This window comes from Callithrix jacchus, chromosome 4 (genome assembly GCF_049354715.1).
Source record: "Callithrix jacchus isolate 240 chromosome 4, calJac240_pri, whole genome shotgun sequence".
NCBI lineage: Eukaryota > Metazoa > Chordata > Mammalia > Primates > Cebidae > Callithrix > Callithrix jacchus.
In genome coordinates this window covers 56,110,705-56,132,457 of record NC_133505.1, presented here as the reverse complement: position 1 = coordinate 56,132,457, position 21,753 = coordinate 56,110,705, and the positions used below count along the sequence as shown (strand labels likewise).

The 21,753-nt window shown below is 33.4% G+C and overlaps 1 protein-coding gene across 16 annotated transcripts in view; it reads right to left on the bottom strand.

The window, feature by feature from the left end:
• CD2AP (CD2 associated protein) overlaps window positions 1-21,753 on the bottom strand; it is a 156,531-nt gene that overhangs the window by 15,217 nt on the left and 119,561 nt on the right. For 10 of the 16 annotated variants that reach the window (XM_078369363.1, XM_078369364.1, XM_078369365.1 and 7 more), the window contains 6 exons: window positions 19,917-20,082; window positions 15,808-15,950; window positions 9,216-9,328; window positions 7,457-7,558; window positions 5,896-6,077; window positions 2,602-2,665 (listed from right to left, as the gene is read on the bottom strand). In XM_078369363.1, the coding sequence (XP_078225489.1) occupies window positions 2,602-2,665; window positions 5,896-6,077; window positions 7,457-7,558; window positions 9,216-9,328; window positions 15,808-15,950; window positions 19,917-20,082 (770 nt within the window). Of the gene's footprint in view, window positions 1-2,601; window positions 2,666-5,641; window positions 5,784-5,895; window positions 6,078-7,456; window positions 7,559-9,215; window positions 9,329-11,646; window positions 11,721-15,807; window positions 15,951-19,916; window positions 20,083-21,753 lie in introns of those variants that run through there. The other 6 variants (XR_013534260.1, XR_013534261.1, XR_013534262.1 and 3 more) reach the window with 3 other exon arrangements.

Genomic DNA, 21,753 nt, shown 5'->3' with positions numbered 1-21,753 from the left:
TATCTTTTTTATTGTACTTCATTTTACTATGCTTCACAGATACTGCATTGTCTACAATTAAAGATTTGTGGTGATCCTACGTGGAGTAACATTATTGATGCTACTTTTGCAACAATATGTGATCACTTTGTGTCACTGTGGCATATTTTGACAATTTTCAAAATATTCCAAATGTTTTCACTGTAATTATATATGTTATGGTGATCTGTGATCAGTGATCTCTGATGTTAATATTGTAATTGTTTAGGGGTGCCACGAACCGTACCCATAAAAAACAGTGAACTTAATTGATAAATGTCATGTGTGTTTTAACTGCTATACTGACCAGCCTTTCTTCTGACTCTCTCCCCCTCTACTTGGCCTTCTCTATTCCCTAAGACAGAACAGGCCTAATAATGAAAATAAGCCAATTAATAACCTGAAAATGACCTCTAAGTGTTCAAGTCAAAGAAAGAATCACATCCCTCTCACATTAAATCAAAAATTAGAAATGATTAAGCTCAAAGAGAAAGGCAATATTAAAAGCCACAGTAGATCAAGAGATAGGCCTTTTGCCCTAAACAGCCAAGTTCTGATTGCAAAGGAAAAGTTCTCGAAGAAAATTAAAACTGCTACTCCAGTGAACATACGAATAATAAGAAAGCTTAACAGCGTTATTGCTGATATGAAGAACGTTTGAGTGGGCTAGATAGAAGATGAAACCAACTGTAACATTTCCTTAAGCCAAAGCCAAATCCAGAGTGAGGCCCTAACTCTCTTCAATTCTTTGAAGGCTGCAAAAGAAGGTAAGGAAGTGGCAGAGAAAAAGTTTGAGGGTAGCAGGTTGGTTCATGTGGTTTACGAAAAGAAGCCATCTCCATGACATAAAAGTGCAAGGTGAAGCAAGTGCTAATGCGGAAGCTGCAGCAAGTTATCCAAAAGATCTAGCTAAGTAAGATCACTGATAAAGCTGGCTACAAGACATAAATTTTCAATGGAGGTAAAACAGCCATCTATTGAAAGAAGATATCATTTAGGACTTCTATAACTAGAAAGAAGTCAATGCCTGGCTTCAAAGCTTCAAAGGACAGGCTGACTCTTGTTAGGTGAATGTAGCTGGTGGTTTTAATGGAAACCATCACTTACTAACCATTCTGAAAATCCTACTGCCTTTAAGAATTATCCTAAATCTACTCTGCCTAAGCTCCATAAATGGAACAACACAGCCTGGATAACAGCACATCTATTAACAGTATGATTTACTGAATATTTTATTTATTTATTATTATTATTTTTTTTTTTTTAATTTTTTTTAGAGACAGAGTTTCACTCTTGTTACCCAGGCTGGAGTGCAATGGTGTGATCTCAGCTCATCGCAACCTCCACCTCCTGGGTTCAGGCAATTCTCCTGCCTCAGCCTCCTGAGTAGCTGGGATTACAGGCACGTGCCACCATGCCCAGCTAATTTTTTGTATTTTTAGTAGAGATAGGGTTTCACTATGTTGACCAGGATGGTCTCGATCTCTTGACCTCGTGATCCACCCACCTCGGCCTCCCAAAGTGCTGGGATTACAGGCATGAGCCACCATGCCCGGCCTTTACTGAATATTTTAAGCCCACTGTTCAGACCTACTGCTCAGGAAAAAAAAAATTATTTTCAAAATATTAATGCTTGCTGACAATGCCCTTAATCACCCAAGAGCTCTGATGGAAATGAACAAGGAGATTAATGTTACTTTCATGTCTGCTAACATATCCATTCCATAACCCATGAATCAGACACATTTAGACTTTCAATCTTATTATTTAAGAAAAACATTTTGTAAGGCTATAGCTTCCATAGACAGTGATTCCACTGACAGATATAGGCAAATAAACTGAAAACCTTCTGGAAAAAATGCATCAGTTTAGATGCCATTAAGAACATTCACAATTCATAGGAGAAAGTCGAAATGTCAATATTAATAGAAGTTTAAAAGATGACTCCTACCCCCAGGGATGATTTTAAGGGTTGAAGATTTCAGTGGAGAAAATAATTGAAGATGTGGTAAAAAATAGCAAGAAAACAAGAATTAAAAGTAGATTAAACTTGAACAGATGAGGAGTTGTTTCTTTTGGATCAGCCAAGAAGGTAGTTGAGTGAGGTAGAATCTACTGTTGGTGAAGATGCTGTGAATATTGTGGAAACAACAAAGGATTTACAAAATATAAACTTAGTTGATAAAGCAGAGGCAGAGTTTGAGAGGACTGACTCCAATTTCAAACAAATATCTTTGCCACTAATTAATTCCACTAATACCCTTCCACCCTCTGGTAACCATCATTCTGTTTTCTATGTCTATGAGTTCAATTGTTTTAATTTTTTTTAGCTCCCACAAATAAGTAGGAACATGGAAAGTTTGTCTTTCTGTTCCTTGCTTATTTCACTTAACATAATGACCTCCAGTTCCAACCATGTTGTTACAAATGACAGGATCTCATTCTTTTTTGTGACTGAGTAGTAGTCTATTGCATATATGTCCAACTGAAGTAGCATAGCATAGGAATCAACCACCTAGTTGGGTTGGGAAAAACATCCAGTTTATGCTGACTAAATTCTCAAAGCTGAAAGAAATGAATTACCTCTAGATTACTTCTCCTTGCCTTTTCTTCTTCCAAATCTTTTCTCAGTTTTTCCAGTTCTTTCCTAAAAATAAAATACTTATTACTGTTAAGTCTTTCATTAAACAATTTCTCTGACTAATGTTTATAGAGTTTTTGTTACCTAACCTCTCAGTACATGGGAAAAACCTAAGGGCAATAGCAATGTAAATTAAGAAAAACATAAGATTCTCTCGTTTGAATGGTTCAACATAACACTTAAAAACTCCGCAAAACCAAGGCAAACCTATCTGAGATCAAGAAATTAAGCAAATTCAGAGCAGCTCATAAAATCAAGATAGAAATAATATCTAACCTTTGGAAGAAATTTTCTGTATTCAGCTATCATACATTTTCCAGGTTGGAAACCTCAAAGCCCAAGCAATTTGGCAAAATGACTATCAACACATCACAATACAAGGCAAGTTAACAGTTTATCTGTTAAGATAACCTAGACTTTAAATTTCTCAATTTTTAAAAACAAAATACCACATTAAAATTCAAAAACCAAACAAATTAAAAACTCTAGCCAATAATCTCTCCTAATTCATGTTTTCATCTTCCTGTGTTCCCTTCTAAACTTTCTATACTGTTGTTCTTTTTTCTATAGCTTTAGCGAATATTCAATATTATGCCTTTTCACAAATTTTAAACCATTTTCATGCTGCTAAAATTTTCATATTTATAACTGCTGCTTGGTATTCAAATATCCAAGTTTTTTGTTTGGCTGATTCATTATTCTGGAGAAGCAGTGGAAGGAATCGAGGAATGGTATAGAAGGAATGGAAGGAATATGTTAGCATCTCAAATTTCTAAATCAAAAGTATGGACATTTTCAGTCTCAACATATACTAGAAAAATTCTTCAGAGTACTTACTGTAGAAATAACAGCTTGAAAAAGTAGAAAAGAAAAAACTCATGAAAAATAATTATAAGAAAGAAATTTCAAAGTTATTTATATAATGTTTCAAAACTAACTTCTTAACAGTAATTTCTTAGTGATATCTAAGCTATAAAGATCTACTACCATAAGAATAAAGCAAAAACTTCTGAACTCCAAGTCAACTAAATAAAATATTACCAGTACCTCCGATATCCCGAAAAGTGACCTCTTTCCTTAATCCTATCTGCCACTCTCTCCCATAGAAAAAGTTTTATAGTATTTATTATTCATTTGTTCTTCTAATTTTGCCACATGCACAAATATATTCGTATGACAATATATTTTCTGGTTTGGTATGCTTTTCAACTTTATATAAATGAAATATACTGACTGCATGTATGCTTCTGACCAGCTCCTTCCCCATAACATTTAGATTAATTCATTTTGATGTTGAAATTTACTTTCACTGTTGTATGCCATGTAGCATTTCTCTTTTAATATACCAATAGTATTTATCCCTTCTCCTGTTGATGCTTTCTACATTAAAAAAAAAAAAAAGCCTGACATCCAGTTTCACTTTTGAAGAGGAACTCAAGATATTGAAAATACCCTTTGGAAAGACTTCTAAAATGTTTGGTATGTGTTTATATATATTTATCAGAAATATTTTATTCATTCTAGAGCTAATTTAAGACCACCTACAGGCAATATGTGTATGTAAAACAGTACATGGTATAAAAAAAGTAAAACAACAAAATCAAATCAGGAGAGTTCTCTAACTAGTACATAGGTGGTGATCAATAAATATTTACTGGACAAGTAAACTTACAGCTTACAATGTGCATGTTGCAGAATCTACTAAAAGAATCTTTCAAAACAGAAGAACTAAAGGATTCCAAGAAACACCTATTGCGTATTAAATTACAAACTCTATCTCTCCTCTCTCTCTCTCTCTCTCTCTCCCTATATATATGTATGTATATACACATTATATATAATATATAAAATATATTACATATTTTTAAGTAGTCATTCAAAATACATTTTTTTGTTTCTAAGAAATACCTGTAAGTTTTCTACAAACTCCAAATACCTTAAACTGTTAATCTCAATATTGTTTTTAGTAAGATTCCTAGGCCACCTTAAAATTGGACAAGAAATGATAAAGGAGGCTCAAAGAGGTAACATGGCCTCTGCCCATAACTTTTGTTTTATTTTGTGCTCTTTTATACTTTTTATTTGGCTATAACTTTGATACCATATTCTGAGAAATCTTTTTAGAAGGGAAGTTGAAGACAAGGGATGAGCACCCTCACTCTCAATTCAATTAGATTAGCTGCTTTTTTTAAAAAAAAAAATCTATTTTACCTACTGGGCTTTTGTAGAAGTATGCTTCAAATGCCAACAAGTTTTAAAATTCAAATACTAGTGGTTACAGAAAAGATCTCTAAAACAATAGATAATATGGATTTGAGTTCTAGCTCTGTCATTTAAGAACTGTGTGATCTTGGATAAATAACTTTATCTCTATAAACATTTATTTCTTCATTTAAAAAGCCAGAGGGGGAATTCACCTACAATAATGATCTTGTAAATGTGTTTTAGCTCTAAAAGTCCCTAATTTTCAACTAGGGTATATCTCAACATATACCATATCAAAAATTTTTCAGAGTTAAGAGAAGGGTTTTAGAGATCACCTATCCCTATGCATTCATTTTATAAATGTCCAACTCAACCTTGCAGAAAAGTAATCAAATCCTCGAAAAGTAAGTTAACTATATGTATAGATACATACCAGATCCAAAACACCGTATTTTTCCTAGTAGTTAAAAAAACTAATTAATCATTCTGACCAGAAGATTTCTAGCCTAAAATTAGGGTTATGTGTGTACGTTTTCCACAATCCAGCTAATAGAATGACTTTACCAATTTAACTCTTTTGCAAAAAGAGAGAAGCACTGTTAATGAAAATTTCTTTGCAAACATACTTGCTCATACCAGAGCCTTTTTTTTGAGACAGGGTCTTGGTTTTGTCTTTTGCCTGTTTACAGCTCACTGCAGCCTTGACTTCCTAGGCTCAAGAGATCCTCCCATCTCAGCTTCCTAAGTAGCTGGGACTATAGGGATGCACCAACACACCTGGCTAATTTTTTTTTCTTTTCTTTTCTTTTTTTTTTTTTTTTTGCAAAGATGGCGTTTTTGTATGTTGTCCAGGCTGGTCTTGAACTTCTGAACTCAAGCAATCCTCCAATCTTGGTCTTCCAAAGTGCTAGGATTACAGCTATGAATGATCACACCCAGCCACAGATTAGATTTTTACTTAATAAGGTTTTTAAAAAATTCTTTATGCATGAGTTAAGTAGTACTCATAGGAGAAAAGAAGGGCTACTTACCCATGATCCTTTTTCAGTGCTTCTATAGTACACAACAATTCAATAATCTGGGCTCTAAGATCATCCAGGAAATTTTTTTTCTCATCATCTGTTTCTACTTTAGCTTTGATTTCTAATGGAGTCAGTAAAGCAGTTGTATTTGCTTTAGAAGCACTGGAAGGTGTTGAAAGGTACACAGATGGCTGAAAACATAATAAAAAAATCTTTTTTTTTTCTAATTTTATTTTTATTCAGTATTACATTTAAGTTTAAAAGATTTTTACAGCAAGAAGAAAAACAATTAAGTACTTCAAGATAAATGGCAAATTTGGAAATTCAAAAGCAACTTGATGTTCATAATGAGAAAAATCGCCAGACAACTAAAGAATAAATCTGTAGTCACTAGAAGTTTTTGTGGGAAATGACAACGACTTTATTAAAAGAAAAAAAGAAAAATCCATCAAATGTGTCTTATGGATGGTTTGCCTAGTGAAGCAGAAGCAAGAATGTAACAGCATTCTAAAGGTATTATTTTGACCTTCCATATTCAATACTTATTGGGTGACTGTCCAAAGAGTTTCACTTAAAAGTAATTCTGAACAATTTAATACGTTCAGGAAGAGTTACTAAAATGAGTCCATAGCCTGAAATAGCAGGTCATTTTAGTAAAATGTCAATAGACTGCTGACAGCTAAGAAAATCAGATTATGTATATTTAATAAACTGGAAACACAGACAAAAATGCCCTGAAATGAAATCAAGAAATAATTTAGGAGGAAACCTAAATGACCTTCTTAAGTATGTGTCAGTTGTGGTAAAACTATGTTAAATAAAAATGGAAAAAATTTTGATAAGACACCTAACACCATGTAACAGATGAAAGGACCCATGTACAGCATTTGGCATTCATTCCAGTATAGACTGGATGTTTAATTATAGTGCTAAGCACCAAGCTAGGTAAGTACTACACAAGCGTTTTTTTCTGACTATAAGAATATATGTTAAGGCTGGGCGCAGTGGCTCATGCCTGTAATCCCAGCACTTTGGGAGGCCGAGGTGGGTGGATCACGAGGTCAACAGATCAAGACCATCCTGTCAACATGGTGAAACCCCGTCTCTACGAAAAATACAAAAAAAATTAGCTGGGCATGGTGGCGCATGCCTGTTAATCCCAGCTATTCAGGAGGCTGAGGCAGGAGAATTGCCTGAACCCAGGAGGCGGAGGTTGCGGTGAGCCAAGATTGCGCCATTGCACTCCAGCCTGGGTAACAAGAGCAAAACTCTGTCTCAGGGAAAAAAAAAAAAAAAAAAAGAATATATGTTTAATGGAGAAATGAAAGAGATGTATAGATCTATGCCTAAAAAATATGAAATATGCAATATTTAAAATAATGTAAGCTCTTTCAAAAATATTTGTTGAAAATAGTGTGAAAAAGCTAAACAACTCAATTTTTTACCAGTAATTATTTTATTTTGTGGGAGAAGAAATAATTCTTTATAGAAAACACCTTAAATTCCGTATCTCTGATGTCCACAAAGAACCGCAGAAAGTCAACAAATCTTATACAACAATGCACCTCACCTTTGGAGAGTAGCATGTATCTTTTTTCAATTCAGATGGCTTTAGGTTGGCACTATCTTCTTCTTTTGGTAACTTGAAGATTTTTTCAGGGCTGTGAATTGGCTAAATGATTATTTAAAAGTCAAGAGACATAACAGACCAAAGAAAGAAAACGTAGTAAGTCTTTGGATAATAAAGCAAGTAACTTTTACAGATTTTCAGCTGCTACTATTGCTGATATCCCATTACTATATTAACAGCATGTTATATACTTTCAAGCTGAATAATACATTTGCTAACTAGAGGGCAAAAATAGCTTTCCTCATAGCAAGAATTTTCTCCACTTAGATAATTTTTAAAGTACTATAGTATTTAAGAGCTAGTATATTAATATTACAGTGACACCAGTATTCCAGGCAATGCAGAAAAAGCATAAAAAGAAGTTAACACATTTAGACACAAGAAAAAGTACTACAATAACAATGAATATTTCACGATGATCATCAGAGAAATACAAATCGAAACCACAATGAGGTATCACCTCACCCTAGTTAAAATGGTTTTTATCCAAAAGATAGGGAATAACAAATGCCGGCAAGGATATGGAGAAAAGGGAACCCTTGCACACTGTTGGGAAGAATGTAAATTTGTACAACCACTATGGAGAAAAGTTTGGAGGTTCCTCAACAAACTAAAAATAGAGCCTACTAACTGATCCAGCACTGCTATGTATACCCCCCCACCCAAAAAAAGGGAAATCTGTATGTATATAAAAGAGATATCTGCACTCCCATGTTTATTGTGGCACTATTCACAAGAATATAGCCAAGAACTAGAATCAATCTAAATGTCCATCAGCAGACAAATGGATAAAGATGATGTGGTTCATATTGACAAAAATTCAGTCACAAAAAAGAATGAGATCCTGTTATTTGCAACATGGATAGAACTGGAGGTGATTATGTTAAGTGAACTAAGCCTGGCATAGAAGGACAAACTTTGCATGTTCTCACTTAAAAAATTAAAATGATTAAACTCATGGAGACAGAGAACAGAAAGATTGTTATCAGTGGCTGGGAAGGGTGTTAGTGAGGTGGGGATAGGGATGGAGGGATAGTTGATGAGTATGAAAAATAGAAAGAATGAGTAAGACCTAATATTTGCTAGCAAAACAGGGTAACTACTAGTTAAAAATAATTTAATTGTACACTTAAAAATAAGAGTACAATTGGACTGTTTGTAACAAAAATGATAAATGCTTGATGCGATGGATACCGCTTTTATTTGCATTTTATGCCTGTATCAAAATATCTCAAGTAACCCATAAATATACACATCTATTATGCACACTCAAAAGTCAATTTTAAATATTTAGAAAAAAGAAAAAACAAACACCGAATATTTCAAGAAAAAAAATTTTCTCAATCTTTCCTAAAATGAGTATCTGCTGCTCAATTTTAATTATCTGTTGTTGAAAGACAAATTAAACAGGTTCTTTCTTTGAAGCACCTTAAAAAGGTTCTTCACCCTTTAACCCTGTGCTTTGTGGCTAAAGCCTCATAATAATTTCCTACTGATTCTGTAACCTTCCATTCCAGACCCTGTTGGAACCAACGCACCTCTCTCCCTCTATATCTCCTTAAATACCTGCATTTGCTACTTGACTATAACAGCTATCCTCCTGATTTTTAAACTTAGGTTGTGCTATAAATCCTCTATCTTCGAATGGACTCTGTATTTGCTAAATCTAGTGTAGTTTACAATAGTTAGGTGAACTCACAGAATGTCCACCATTGAAGCGGCCCGGCAACCTTCTTCCAGGCATCTTTGGTCTATTTGCAGTGAGATGAAGCAAGTTTTCTGAGGAAGCTATGTCATCAAAATTTACAACATCTAGAAAACAAAAATAAACATTATTTACTAAGAGAACTGTACCTTTTTATTGGTAAAAAATAATGTTTCAATTTTTGGACAAACTATAAATTAAAAAGAGTACCACTACTTTGAAGAACTCACAATTAACCTGTGCTTTTCATATGCATTTGGAAAACAACACTCACCCTTAAAGGAAAAACAAACATCCTCTTTACCTGATACATTCACATAGTATACGATTTTATTAACACTATAAAGGTTATTTCCAAATAGAGACCTAGATCTCAAAAAAAAGTTCTTAGTGAAAAATAATTCTATATCATAAACTGTAGTAGCATAAAAAACTCATCTTAAGTTCCTAACAAAAAAAAATCTACTTCTTAAACTCATAAGATCTCAGAAAATCTGCATGTAAAATCTGTTTTAAACTTCAAGAAGTAGAATATTCAAATGTTAAGAATTAAATTTTATCTGGCACCCTGCCACTTTTGATTTGTGCTTCTCAATATAAAGCAAAAGCATGATTTAACGTTATCTTTATGTCTATATGTATGTGCACAGTATTAGGTGGGACTCAAACTGTTTATAACTCACTGCATCTTTGCTTAGACATTATCATGTTTAGCTATCATAAGACTGCTACAAATCTAAGGCAAATCAGATACCCCCACTCCCCCACCAAAAAAAAATGCTACATGGATTACCAACTTATTTCCTCACCATCAAAGGCTGGCAGACCTTTGACCCAATTACTTGGGTTTAAGGACAAATTTACTCTAAAACAATGATATATAATACCTTGCCTTTTTCTAGATGACTCAGAAAATCTTACCAAAGGAAATTTATTTAACTCTGAAGGCCAGATATCTATATATGAATCAAGAACCCTAAGGGTAAACTATTACAGATACTTCCATTTTCATATAACCTTCCTTTACCCCAGATTCCAAACTCAGGATATTAACCACAGCCAAAATGTTCTACTTAACAGCAGATTCCTTTGGTCTAATCATCCGTATCTGTATTCTTCATATTACCATCTGCCTAGATGTTTATAATACTTTCTGTCGGATATTTGTATGTTCTAACTCAGTTACTTGTTTCTTAAAAGAGATCTAAAGATGCTCAACATCACGGCCCTAAAAATTTATTCATCAACTTTACTTATATAGAGAATGTTTATAAGGGATGGAGGACACAAGGGTAAGGCAGAAAAAGAGGCATCATTGTTTGGTAATATGCATTTTATAACTAGAAGAATTTGATAACTTAATTTTTTTCCATCAATTTCTTTGTGTGTTCTCACTTGTATCAACAGATACTCTAATATGCTTGGTTTAATTTTTGAGTCTTTTGATAATTGTAAGTAATCATGAAATATAACAAAGCATAGTAATAAATGAGTTAATGAAAAACACATTATATAAAATCTGAAAGAGGTTGAATTTAAATATATATTTAAATGTCATGTTATTTGTAAATATAAAGAAAGCAATTAGTAATTTTAAAAGGTGTTAAAATATGTTATGGTTTGAAGGGTGAAAAATTGCTTTTACACTGATGTATGCATTAACAATCCACAAAGAAAAAACTTTAGCAAGTACAATCCAATCATTTTAGCCTGTAGAGATTATTTTCAAATGCATATTTAAGCAACTTGCAGAAAGAGAAAGAAACAGAAAAACACAGGAAAAGACAAAGAAAAATTAAACTGAAAGGGTAAATAAAACATAGATTTACAAAACTGTACACCATGCTCATGTAAAATGTCTTCTGTATGTCCCGTTTTGAATTACAACACCAAGACAAGTAACTTTACTATTCTAAAACTCTCTCAGGTTCTCCATTTAAGTCATTGGGTTAGTAAAATGGAACAGTGCACATTTTGGACTCATGACATATCTAAATGCTTTTAAATTTACCTAAGAGGGATAACAATGGATTTACACTGTACACATGGCATAACAGGCATGACAATCACTTAGCTTTTGCAATCACACTTGTCACTCTGCCAGCCACTTAAAATTCTGCATGTTGCTAGAAACACATAAAATTTTTAAAAATCAAAATGAAATATCCAATTTGGGGAGAAAGTAAACTGGTTTTTACGGTTGCCAATTTTCTATAAAACATTTTATCTAAAGAGTATTTTAAACTAATCAGGAGACTTTTCCAAAGTGAATTTCATTTTATCTAAAAATGGAAAACCAAAAGGGTTAGAATAAATAGACAGACAGACATGTACACTTTCAGTAAAATTACAAAGAAAAGTCAATGTGCACCACCTATTTATATTGAAAATACTATTTTGATTGCTTTATAAACTTTCATCTTACCAAAATGGAGAAGGGTAGAATAATTTCCTGACACGTAAGAAGGGAAACATGGCAAACAGGCTAGGAAACAAAATCTGGAAAGAAAAGTCAAGGATAGGAATGTCTAGAAAAAAGACTAAACCAAAATAATTATTTACAAAACAGGAAAAAAGAACAGCTGTAGAATGAATAAAACCATTTCTATGTTTGGTATATAACTATTTGCAGGTTATCTAATTTACACAAGATGTGTATTAGATTTTAGGTTTATTCCTTTGTCTTTCAAAGGAAAAAATTAATATTAATTTCAATATGCATTAGGCTAGAAAGCTCCGTTTATTACTCACTGAACACCAAGACAGCTTCCAAAAGCATGGCTTAGTGCTTTAAGAGGCCAGAGTAATTAAATCAGTATGTTAACATCTCATAATGTAGTTATAACTAAAATTAAATCACCCTTTAGTCAACTTTTAGTCTTTAGCCCATGACAGAAATTACAATGATGAAAAGCAATTTTAATTCTATGGTATCGAAGAAAAATGTTAAATGTTACTTTAAAATATCTCATTATAAAAATATGACAATACTATCTTTAAAATATTTCATACATATATAAATAAAAATTCACTAACACTGTCTTTAAAATATTTCATACATATATAAATAAAAATTCACTAATGCCTTATATGGTTCTTACAAGTCTTTCATATGATATAATCAAGGAAACTATTAGAAACTAAATTTTTTAAAATCCTAATTTAGATATAGGCTCACTCACTTTTTTACAGTATACACACTCAACAGGTACCTACTAGAAAAATTCCACCATAAATTCTTTCTGGAAGAAATAAGTAAATATTGGAAAAGTAATTTTTAAAAAGTAGATCAACTATCAAATAAACCTGAAGAAAAAGAAATGTGTTTCCCTATTCAACAGTGAATGCATCCATCAAATAATATGTTTCTTTAAAATTGTTTTTGTTTGTTTTTGAGACAGGATCTCACTTTATCACCCAGGGTGCAGAAAGGCCCATGATCAAGGCTCACTACAACCTCCAACTCTCAGGCTCAAGCAATCCTCTCATCTCAGCCTCCCTCCCTAGTAGCTGGGACTACAGGTATGCACCACCATGCCCAACTTTTTTGTTTGTTTTGTTTTTTCCTTGTAGAGACAATGTCTCACTGTGTTGCCTAGGCTAGCCCCTAACTCCTGGATGCAAGCAATCTTCCTGCTTTGGCCTCCCAAAGTGCTGTAATCACAGGTGTAAAATTGTCTTTTAATCATAGAAAATCTTATCCCAGAAAAACAACCAAAAGATAAAAAATATTACACTGTAAGGGAAGTTCATCAGTTGGGCTTTTTTAATGTAACAGCTAGGTTACTATAAAATTTTCTATCTTATATTTTAAAACTAATTGGAAAATAATTTTACCTTTCAGATAATGTACGATTTTAGAAATGTGAGGACCACACAAACTTTATTATTAATTAGTAGTGGCAGTGAGATTTTCCTTAAACCAATTTTTGAGGAAGTGTTTGTAATAGAGAAAAAAAAAATAAGCATGGTTCTTAACAGCTCTGATATTTATAAAACTACATTTTATATGAGAATATATATGAAGAAACCAAAAAGTTATGTCATGTCATTAAAAAAAAGAAAATTTGAGTGTTCTGGATATGTCTTTCTTGCACATACAAAAGTCACAGTCTGTATTTATATACATAGTTTATATATACACATAATTGTATACATATGACTTTATAAATAAAAAATAATATCTGAGAATAGAGTCAGAGATTTATATCCTTTATAGATTAGAACAAAAACAAAATGAGATGGGTTTAATTAACAATGGAGAAGGGAGGGACGAAGAAAAATAACATTTGTAATAACTTCCATGTCAGGTACTCCAGGAGACATATACATGTCCTAAATCATTCCATTGTTAGTTAAGGGAAAAAACATTAAGAAACTTGCTATCAGCAATCAACTAACAAATAAAACCCCCTTTTAAACAGCAAAATCAGTGTACTTTCTATTACTTCACCTCAAATTATTATGGTACATAATAATAAAATTTTCAATAAGTTTTCATGTATATTTTCAACTTTCTAAAACGTATTAAAAAGGCTAGTTTCATACATTATATTTGAGGCTGTATTTGAGCCAAAACACTTTTTTTAAGGTATTAACATCACAGAAGAGGTAGAACACTTTTATATTACTAATACTAGGAACATATGATAGTCTAATTTTAAAAGGTAGCAGGAATCTCTGAATTAATGCTTAGGACACATGCCATTTACTGCCATCAATTATGCCTTCATGCAACTATGACTAAAGAACTAATGAGGATATAACACTTGCTCAGTAAATAATTTGATATTTAACATGAACTCAATCCTCAACATTTGTATTTTCTGAACTTTACAGGGCCTAAGTGTAGTACACCAAAGGTAGTGTAATTAAATGGATGAAATAATAACAGCAGCCTGAAAGTAACTGTTAGCTTTCTGACATGGCTAAGTCTGAGCATCTCTAGATTATTTCCTTATTTATTTGAAGAAAAGAACAAATTGGAAATAAGATGTTTTCACACCCTGTTCCACTAAGTCTCTTTATTATATGGGGAGTAAATAACAGCTATGGATAAAAGATATAAATAGGACCCCCAAAACCAAGTAAAAACAGAACTTTCCAATCATCAATGGTTCAAAATTTTTACATATATTATTTTTACTAGAAATATGGCAGTGTGTTGTGACTCTACATAGAAAAAAAATTTTGAAAAAAAAAAGTTTTAAAATTCCTAAATTTAAAAAAATATTCCATTGCCTTGACATAAACTAATGCAAACATTAAAGATGAATACAAAGCAACAGATACAGATTCCAGATATTACTCCTTCAATTCCCAAAGGGACTCCATCAACATTTAAAGACTTGTGTGATAAAGATCCCACAAATTTGTAAAAATTAAAAATATAGTTGCAATAACTTTTTTATTTAACTTTTGTTAAAATTGTTCAAATAATCTACTTTTCTTCAATTGTAACTTGTAAAACACATTTCTAGCTATATTTTAAATCAAACAGAAAACAACATGAACTGAAAAAATTCTGTTTACTGATAAGCTCAATAAAAAAGAATAAAAGATTTTTTAAAGCACGAGGATTATTTTTCTTTTTTCATTGAACAATTACTAAGGATAACTTTCGCCATATAAAACATATTGAATAAATTTCAATGAATTTCTCTAAAATACAATCAACATCTCAATTCCCAGAAATTAGTAGTAAATAGAGCTTCATCCATAGTAGGCAGGATCCAACTACATGACAAAGAAGATCTCTTCAGAGAATATCACAGAGTAAAGGAGAAAATTTAAAGAGTTCTCCTTTGATTTATGTGAATAGTGTATATTTGATGTGTCTGTACCTTACTTTGTTTAGACCCAAAATAGAAGGAAAAAAAGCATTTGCTTCCTAGAGTTAAACTAAAAACATACATGAGAAAGGGCTTTGAAAAATTTAAAAAAACTAAAAGCAAATGCAAAGCACTATACAAAATATTAACAATTACCAAAAAATAATGAAGGCACAATGCCTTTAATAATGAAAACTATCAAGACTTCTGTTTCAAGTTTTCCATTTTATAGTAATAGGTGTTTTAAGAAAAATAGGAAGATGTACAGACTAGACAAATAAAGATGATTAGTAAGCTGAAAAATCAGTCCTAAAGCTTAAAAAATAATTAGCAAAAGAAGTGAAGCCTGCTGATATACAGAGTTAGAAAAATATTTTCTTATACTGAAAACAAAGTATCTCTGGATTAAGAGGAGAAATTTAAAGTCCTATTAATCTAATGCTGGCACTGAAAGTCTATCTCATCTCATTTTTAAACTTTAAAGAGAGAGTAATAGATTGATCATCTTTTAACATCTATTTCAATCCTCTGATCAGTAAGAAACCTCTGAGCAGTAAGGACCATAACAATTTTACTTACTTATCTTATTTTATTATTTCTACTTTGGTTACTAAATTTTAAACAAATTTCAACTGCATAATTTCAACTTTATCCACACACAAACTGCATACACATATCTCTTATTTTAAATAGTTGCTGAAACCTATATTGACAATTTTTTTTTAAATACATCACCATTGTCCCTGCTGACCTACCTGTTTCTTTGGAGGTCCTTACTGTAAGTGAATCAAGATCTACTGATTTTGGTCTAAGTGGCAACTGTTCAGAATCTAGCTTTGGTTTTGATACAGGCTCAGTTTCATATTTTGATGAAATGGTAGAAAATTCCCCATTAATCCTGAAATAAGAAAAAAACATGCAAAAATCACTACTATGAAACATGACTTTAAAAAAAAATTGTGATTTAATGACATTAAAGATTTTATGGTCTAATACTGATTACTTTCTGTTCTGTAAAGCTACTTCCATAAATGTAAAACTCTGTCCTAAGACTGATCACAATAAAATCAGAAATGTGAGAACAGTTTAATAAGTGTAGAAAATTATTATAAATATAAAATTAGCATTCAACAGATCTACAGAAAATATGGAAAATAATACATAAAATTAAACTCCAACAATAGACGGACAACTTTAGAAGGTAAGCAGCAGAGCTAAATCAAAATGTACAGAATATTCCTGTTTTTTTAATTGTTTTATTATTTTAAACTATTTTTTTATTTCAACAGGTTTTCGGGAAACAGGTGGTGTTTAGTTACATGAGTAAGTTCTTCAGTGGTGATTTCTAAAATTTTGGTGCACACACCACCCAAGCAGTGTACACTGTACGAAATGTGCAGTTTTTTATCCTTCACTACCCTTTCACCCTTTCCCTCAAAGTCCCCAAAGTCCAATGTATCATACTTTTGTGTCCTCATAGCTTATCTCCCACATATAAGGAAGAATGCACAATGTTTGATTTTCCATTCCTGAGTTACTTCACTTTGAATAACGGTCTCCAATTCCATCCAGGTTGCTGTGAATGCCATTATTTCATTCCTTTTTATGGCTGAGTAGTATTCCACAGTATGTGTGTGTGTGTGTGTGTATATATATATGTACACAACAATTTCTTTTTTTTTCTGAGATGGAGTTTCACTCTTGTTACCAAGGCTGGAGTGCAATGGCACAATCTCGGCTCACCACAACCTCCGCCTCCTGGGTTCAGGCAATTCTCCTGCCTGAGCCCCCTGAGTAGCTGGGATTACAGGCACGCGCCACCATGCCCAGCTAATTTTTTGTATTTTTAGTAGAGACGGGGTTTCACCATGTTGACCAGGATGGTCTTGATCTCTTGACCTCGTGATCCACCCACCTCGGCCTCCCAAAGTGCTGGGATTACAGGCGTGAGCCACCGTGCCCAGCCAATTTCTTTATTCACTCATTGATTGATGGGCAACTGAGCTGGTTCCATACTTTTGCAATTGAGAATTATGCTGCTATAAGCATGCGTGTTCAAGTATCTCTTTCATATAATGACTTCTTTCCTTCTGGGTAGATAACCCAACAGTGGGATTGCTGGATCAAATGGCAGATCTACTTTTAGCTCTTCAAGGAATCTGCATACTGTTTTCCATAGTGGTTGTACTAGTTGATATTCCCACCAGCAGTGTAGAAGTGTTCCCTTTTCATCATATCCATGCTAATATCTATTATTTTTTTATTATGGCCATTCTTGCAGGAGTGAGGTGGTATCACATTGTGGTTTTGATTTGCATTCCCTGATAATTAATGATTTTGATCATTTTTCCATATGCTTGTTGGCCATTTGACAACTCTTTTGAGAATTGTCTATTCATGTCCTTAGCCCTCTTTTTGTTGGGATTGTTTGTTTCTTCCTTGCTTTTAAAGTTTATTGGTGATGTTTTTAAAAAGTGGTGTGACTTGGGAAGGCTACGGCAGAAGACTAAATGGGCTGTCTCTCCTTGACTACTGCTGCATCTTGGCAATCAGCTCTTGCATGCATCTGGCAAGAAGAGACACCACTGGATCCTTTGACTGTCCTGAGTGGCTGGGACCCACTGCACTCTGGAGTCCTCCTTCCGAAGAGGAAATTTCCTGAGGATTATCAATCAGGCAAACTTTATTCCACACAGCCACCTCTGAAGCCTTGACAGTCCCAAACTCCACGACAGCAGTGCCTGCCTGCTTACTGAAAAGCACTAGGTGGAGAATTCCACCATACTTTTGTAAAAGCCACAAGAGTATGTTTTTGGAGTAGCTGCCTTCTGACTCACCATTCTTGCACTTCCATTTCAGTTTTAGTTTGGGATTTCTTTCAGTATTTTCTGACTTTTAGTCTTGAGTCAAGTTCCTAGCACATATGCTCCTGGATCATCATCTGCTGTTTTCCAGCTGCCAGGAATACTCTTCACTAAGTTATCTCTGGCTCTATTGTCCTGGTGCTCTAACTTTTCTCCACCTTTTCACTCACCTAGGTCTGGGCCTCCAAGTTAAGATTAGCTTTCTTTTTTCTCTCATCAAGCCTCTGGGTCCTCTATGCTGTCTGCGTTCTTGGCTTTTCTAACTTCATCATATGAAGCCCTGGCTGCAGCAAGGCCTGAGAAAGCTAGGGGAGGATTTCAGATGCTCTGTGATTATCCAATTTTTGTCTGGGTGACAGAAGAGGGCCCTCTGCCTATACACCTCCTTCACTTCTATCTGCTGCTTTCTCCATGATGCCTAGCAACACGGTCCATGAGGCCTAGCTCTTAGGTCCATCTCTAAGAGCTCTTGGTTTGCCATGGTTCCAACCCTGACTGTATTTGTACTATAACTCCCCAAGTGTTTTAAGTGTGCACAAGGACTACTGGCATAGCCAGAAGAATAGTGCTCAGCCCCCTGGGAATTTACTGCTGCATTTTAATAACCAAGGCTCCAATCAAACTGCCAGAACCTGCCTGTGATCTTTGTGTACATATCCAGCTTTCAACATGTTTATATTCTTCTTGGATGCTATTTACAATGTTAAAATAATTTTTTTTTTTTTTGAGACGGAGTTTTGCTCTTGTTACCCAGGCTGGAGTGCAATGGTGCAATCTCGGCTCACCGCAACCTCCGCCTCCTGTGTTCAGGCAATTCTCCTGCCTCAGCCTCCCGAGTAGCTGGAATTATAGGCACGCCCCACCATGCCCAGCTAATTTTTTGTATTTTTGGTAGAGACGGGATTTCACCATGTTGACCAGGATGGTCTCGATCTATTGACCTCGTGATCCACCCGCCTCGGCCTCCCAAAGTGCTGGGATTACAGACTTGAGTCACCGCGCCCGGTCCTAAAATAAATTTTAACTTTACAAAAAGATAAAGGATAATAACGGTGAGCATCTTAAGAAAAGGGAACGCTTGCATCCTGTTGATAGGAATGTAAATTACTACACCCATTATGGAAAACAGTACAGAGGTCCCTGGAGAAATTAAAAATAGAACTGTCATATGATTTGTCAATCCCATTACTGGGTATGCATCCAAAGGAAATAAAATCAATATGTCAAAGAGATATCTGGACTCCTATGTTTACTGCAGCACTATTCACAACAGCCACAATTTGGAAGCAACCTAAAGTATCAATGAATGAATGAAGAAAGAAAATGTGGCATATATACTCAAAGAATACTATTTAGCCATATAAAAAGAAAGCAAGCCTGCCATTTGCAACAACATCAATGAATCTGGAGGATGTTAGGTTAAGTGAAATAAGCCAGGCACAGAAAGACAAATACCACATGTTCTCCACTCAAATGTGAAGTCTAAAAAAGTTAATCCTATAGAAATAGAGAGTAGAATGGTGATTACCAGAGCCTAAAGTCATTGTGAGGTGGAGGGGAATGAGAAGATGTAGTCAAGGAATACATATTTACAGTTAGATAGAAAGAATAAGTTCAAGAAATCCAATGTACATTATGGTGCCTGCAGTTAATGGTGATTTACTGCACTCTTTAAAAATGCTAAGAGTGAATGTTAAGTGTTCTCATCACAAAAATAACTATGTGAAGTTATCACATAGTTACTCATAATTAACAATCTCAACTATGTGAGGCTGTTAATTAGCTAGATTTAGCCATTCCACAACATATTTTATATATATATGTATTTTAAAACATCATGTTGTATACAATAAATACATACAATTGTATATGTCAATTTAAAAAATAAATATATTTGAAAAATAAGAAAAAACTTACCTGGAGATTTAGAAAGGCAACAGAGCCATTAAGGTCAAAAGTGAGTAAACCAATAAGCTAATTTAAAATTAGGTAAAACTTACCTGGCTATAGGAGGTGGTGGAGGAACTGGTTTTTCAGGTCGCTTTGGGTACATTATTCCAGAAGGTCTCAATAAATTATTGGCTTTGGTTGGTGGAGTAGGTTTCTTGGGTGGGACTAGTGGAGCTGCTGGTTTAGAAGGTTTCTGTTCCAGTGTTGATTTTTCATCTAAGATTAAAAATATTTAACAAGTTATTAACAATCAAAATTAGGTTTTTCTATTTCTAAAAGTTTGTATCAGGCTAGAAAGTGTGAGACAGAGGCAGACGTGAACTTTCATTCTCTATATTTGTGTAGGTGTGCACTGTTTTATTTATTTTAAAGTTATATTTTAATTTAATAAGCTTGAATAGCTTTAAAAAAAGGTGTACTACGATAGAGAGGAAAACCACTAATAACCTTCTGATTAATAGATAATGCCTGCTTTTTATTATGTTCCCAGGAACCTTTGCTTTTAAGCACAGTAGTCCATCTCAAATACAACCACCTATGAGTTCACTTTAAACAGAAAATTAGCTAGACTTAAATCCAGACTATTTTCTGAAACTGAAATATAGAGAACTAAAAACAAGTAGAACCTCAAGTGCTATATAACATTCAAATTTAAAAAGCATGATGGTGAAGGAAAAATGTTAAGAGAAACTAGAGCTAGACTGATTAGCCACAGATAAAAATTATAGGCTTATATTTATAATTCTCACTACTGTAGTAAAAATTTTATTAATATCATTTCATTTAATAATGCAATGGAATGGGTATTTCCATTTGATGTAGAAGAAAATAAGCTGAAAAAAAAAAAAACAATTTTGAGAATTTTACACTATGTTAACAAGGACAATTTTATCACCAAAAAGGCCTCAAGTACTCTTTTACTACACATGACATATCTGCTTCCTGATCTTTCAGGAGTTCATAACAGGTATGGAAATTGACACATGTGTACATGAGATATTCATAATACCACAGTCAGCTAAAATGTGTCATAAGACATATATACAAAAATAAAAATCTCCTAAGCACAATACTGAATAATTTGCAAAATATACTTGGTCTTTGAAAAGAATGTCTAACACAAAACGACAAATGATTCTATAAGATTTCCTATCAACCAGAAAATTATTATAAAACCTGAACATCACAGCACATAAACCTCTCCCTAAAAATTACAAGTTTTATCTCACAATTAAAATATAGAATACTGTTTTCTCACTTTTACCACTTATAGCTCCTTTGAATCACATGAAAACATAGCTTAGTCTATTAAAGTTCTAGTCATCATTTGGTATAAAAATCTATTTTTAATATGGCCTCAAGATATAACAATGTAGTATATAATTATACCATCATGTTTTAAAAAATCAAACTCTCCAGTTGAAATAAATAATGAAATAAAGCTATTTATATAGTGGTAACAACCAGCCAAACTTAAATTTCTAGAAAATATTAAGAAAAATGTTTTCATAAAGTACTATGAAAAATGGTCAAAGGATATACATTAAAGAGAGGTTCACTGATTGAATATATTTCTTTTAACAGATACACAAGTAACAGCTTGAAATTAATTCTGTAGTGTTAGTAATCCCAACACTTTGGGACGCTGAGGCAGGTGGATCATGAGGTCAGGCGTTCAAGATCAGCCTGCCAAGATGGTGAAACCCCATCTCTACACTAAAAATGCAAAAATTAGCCAGGTGCAGTGGTAGGCGCCTGCAATCCCGGCTACTCGGGATGTTGACACAGGAGAATCACTTGAACCCTGAAGATTTCTCCCATTCCATAGGTTGTCTTTTTACTTTCTTAATGTCTTTTAATGTACAGAAGTTTTTAATTTCGATAAAG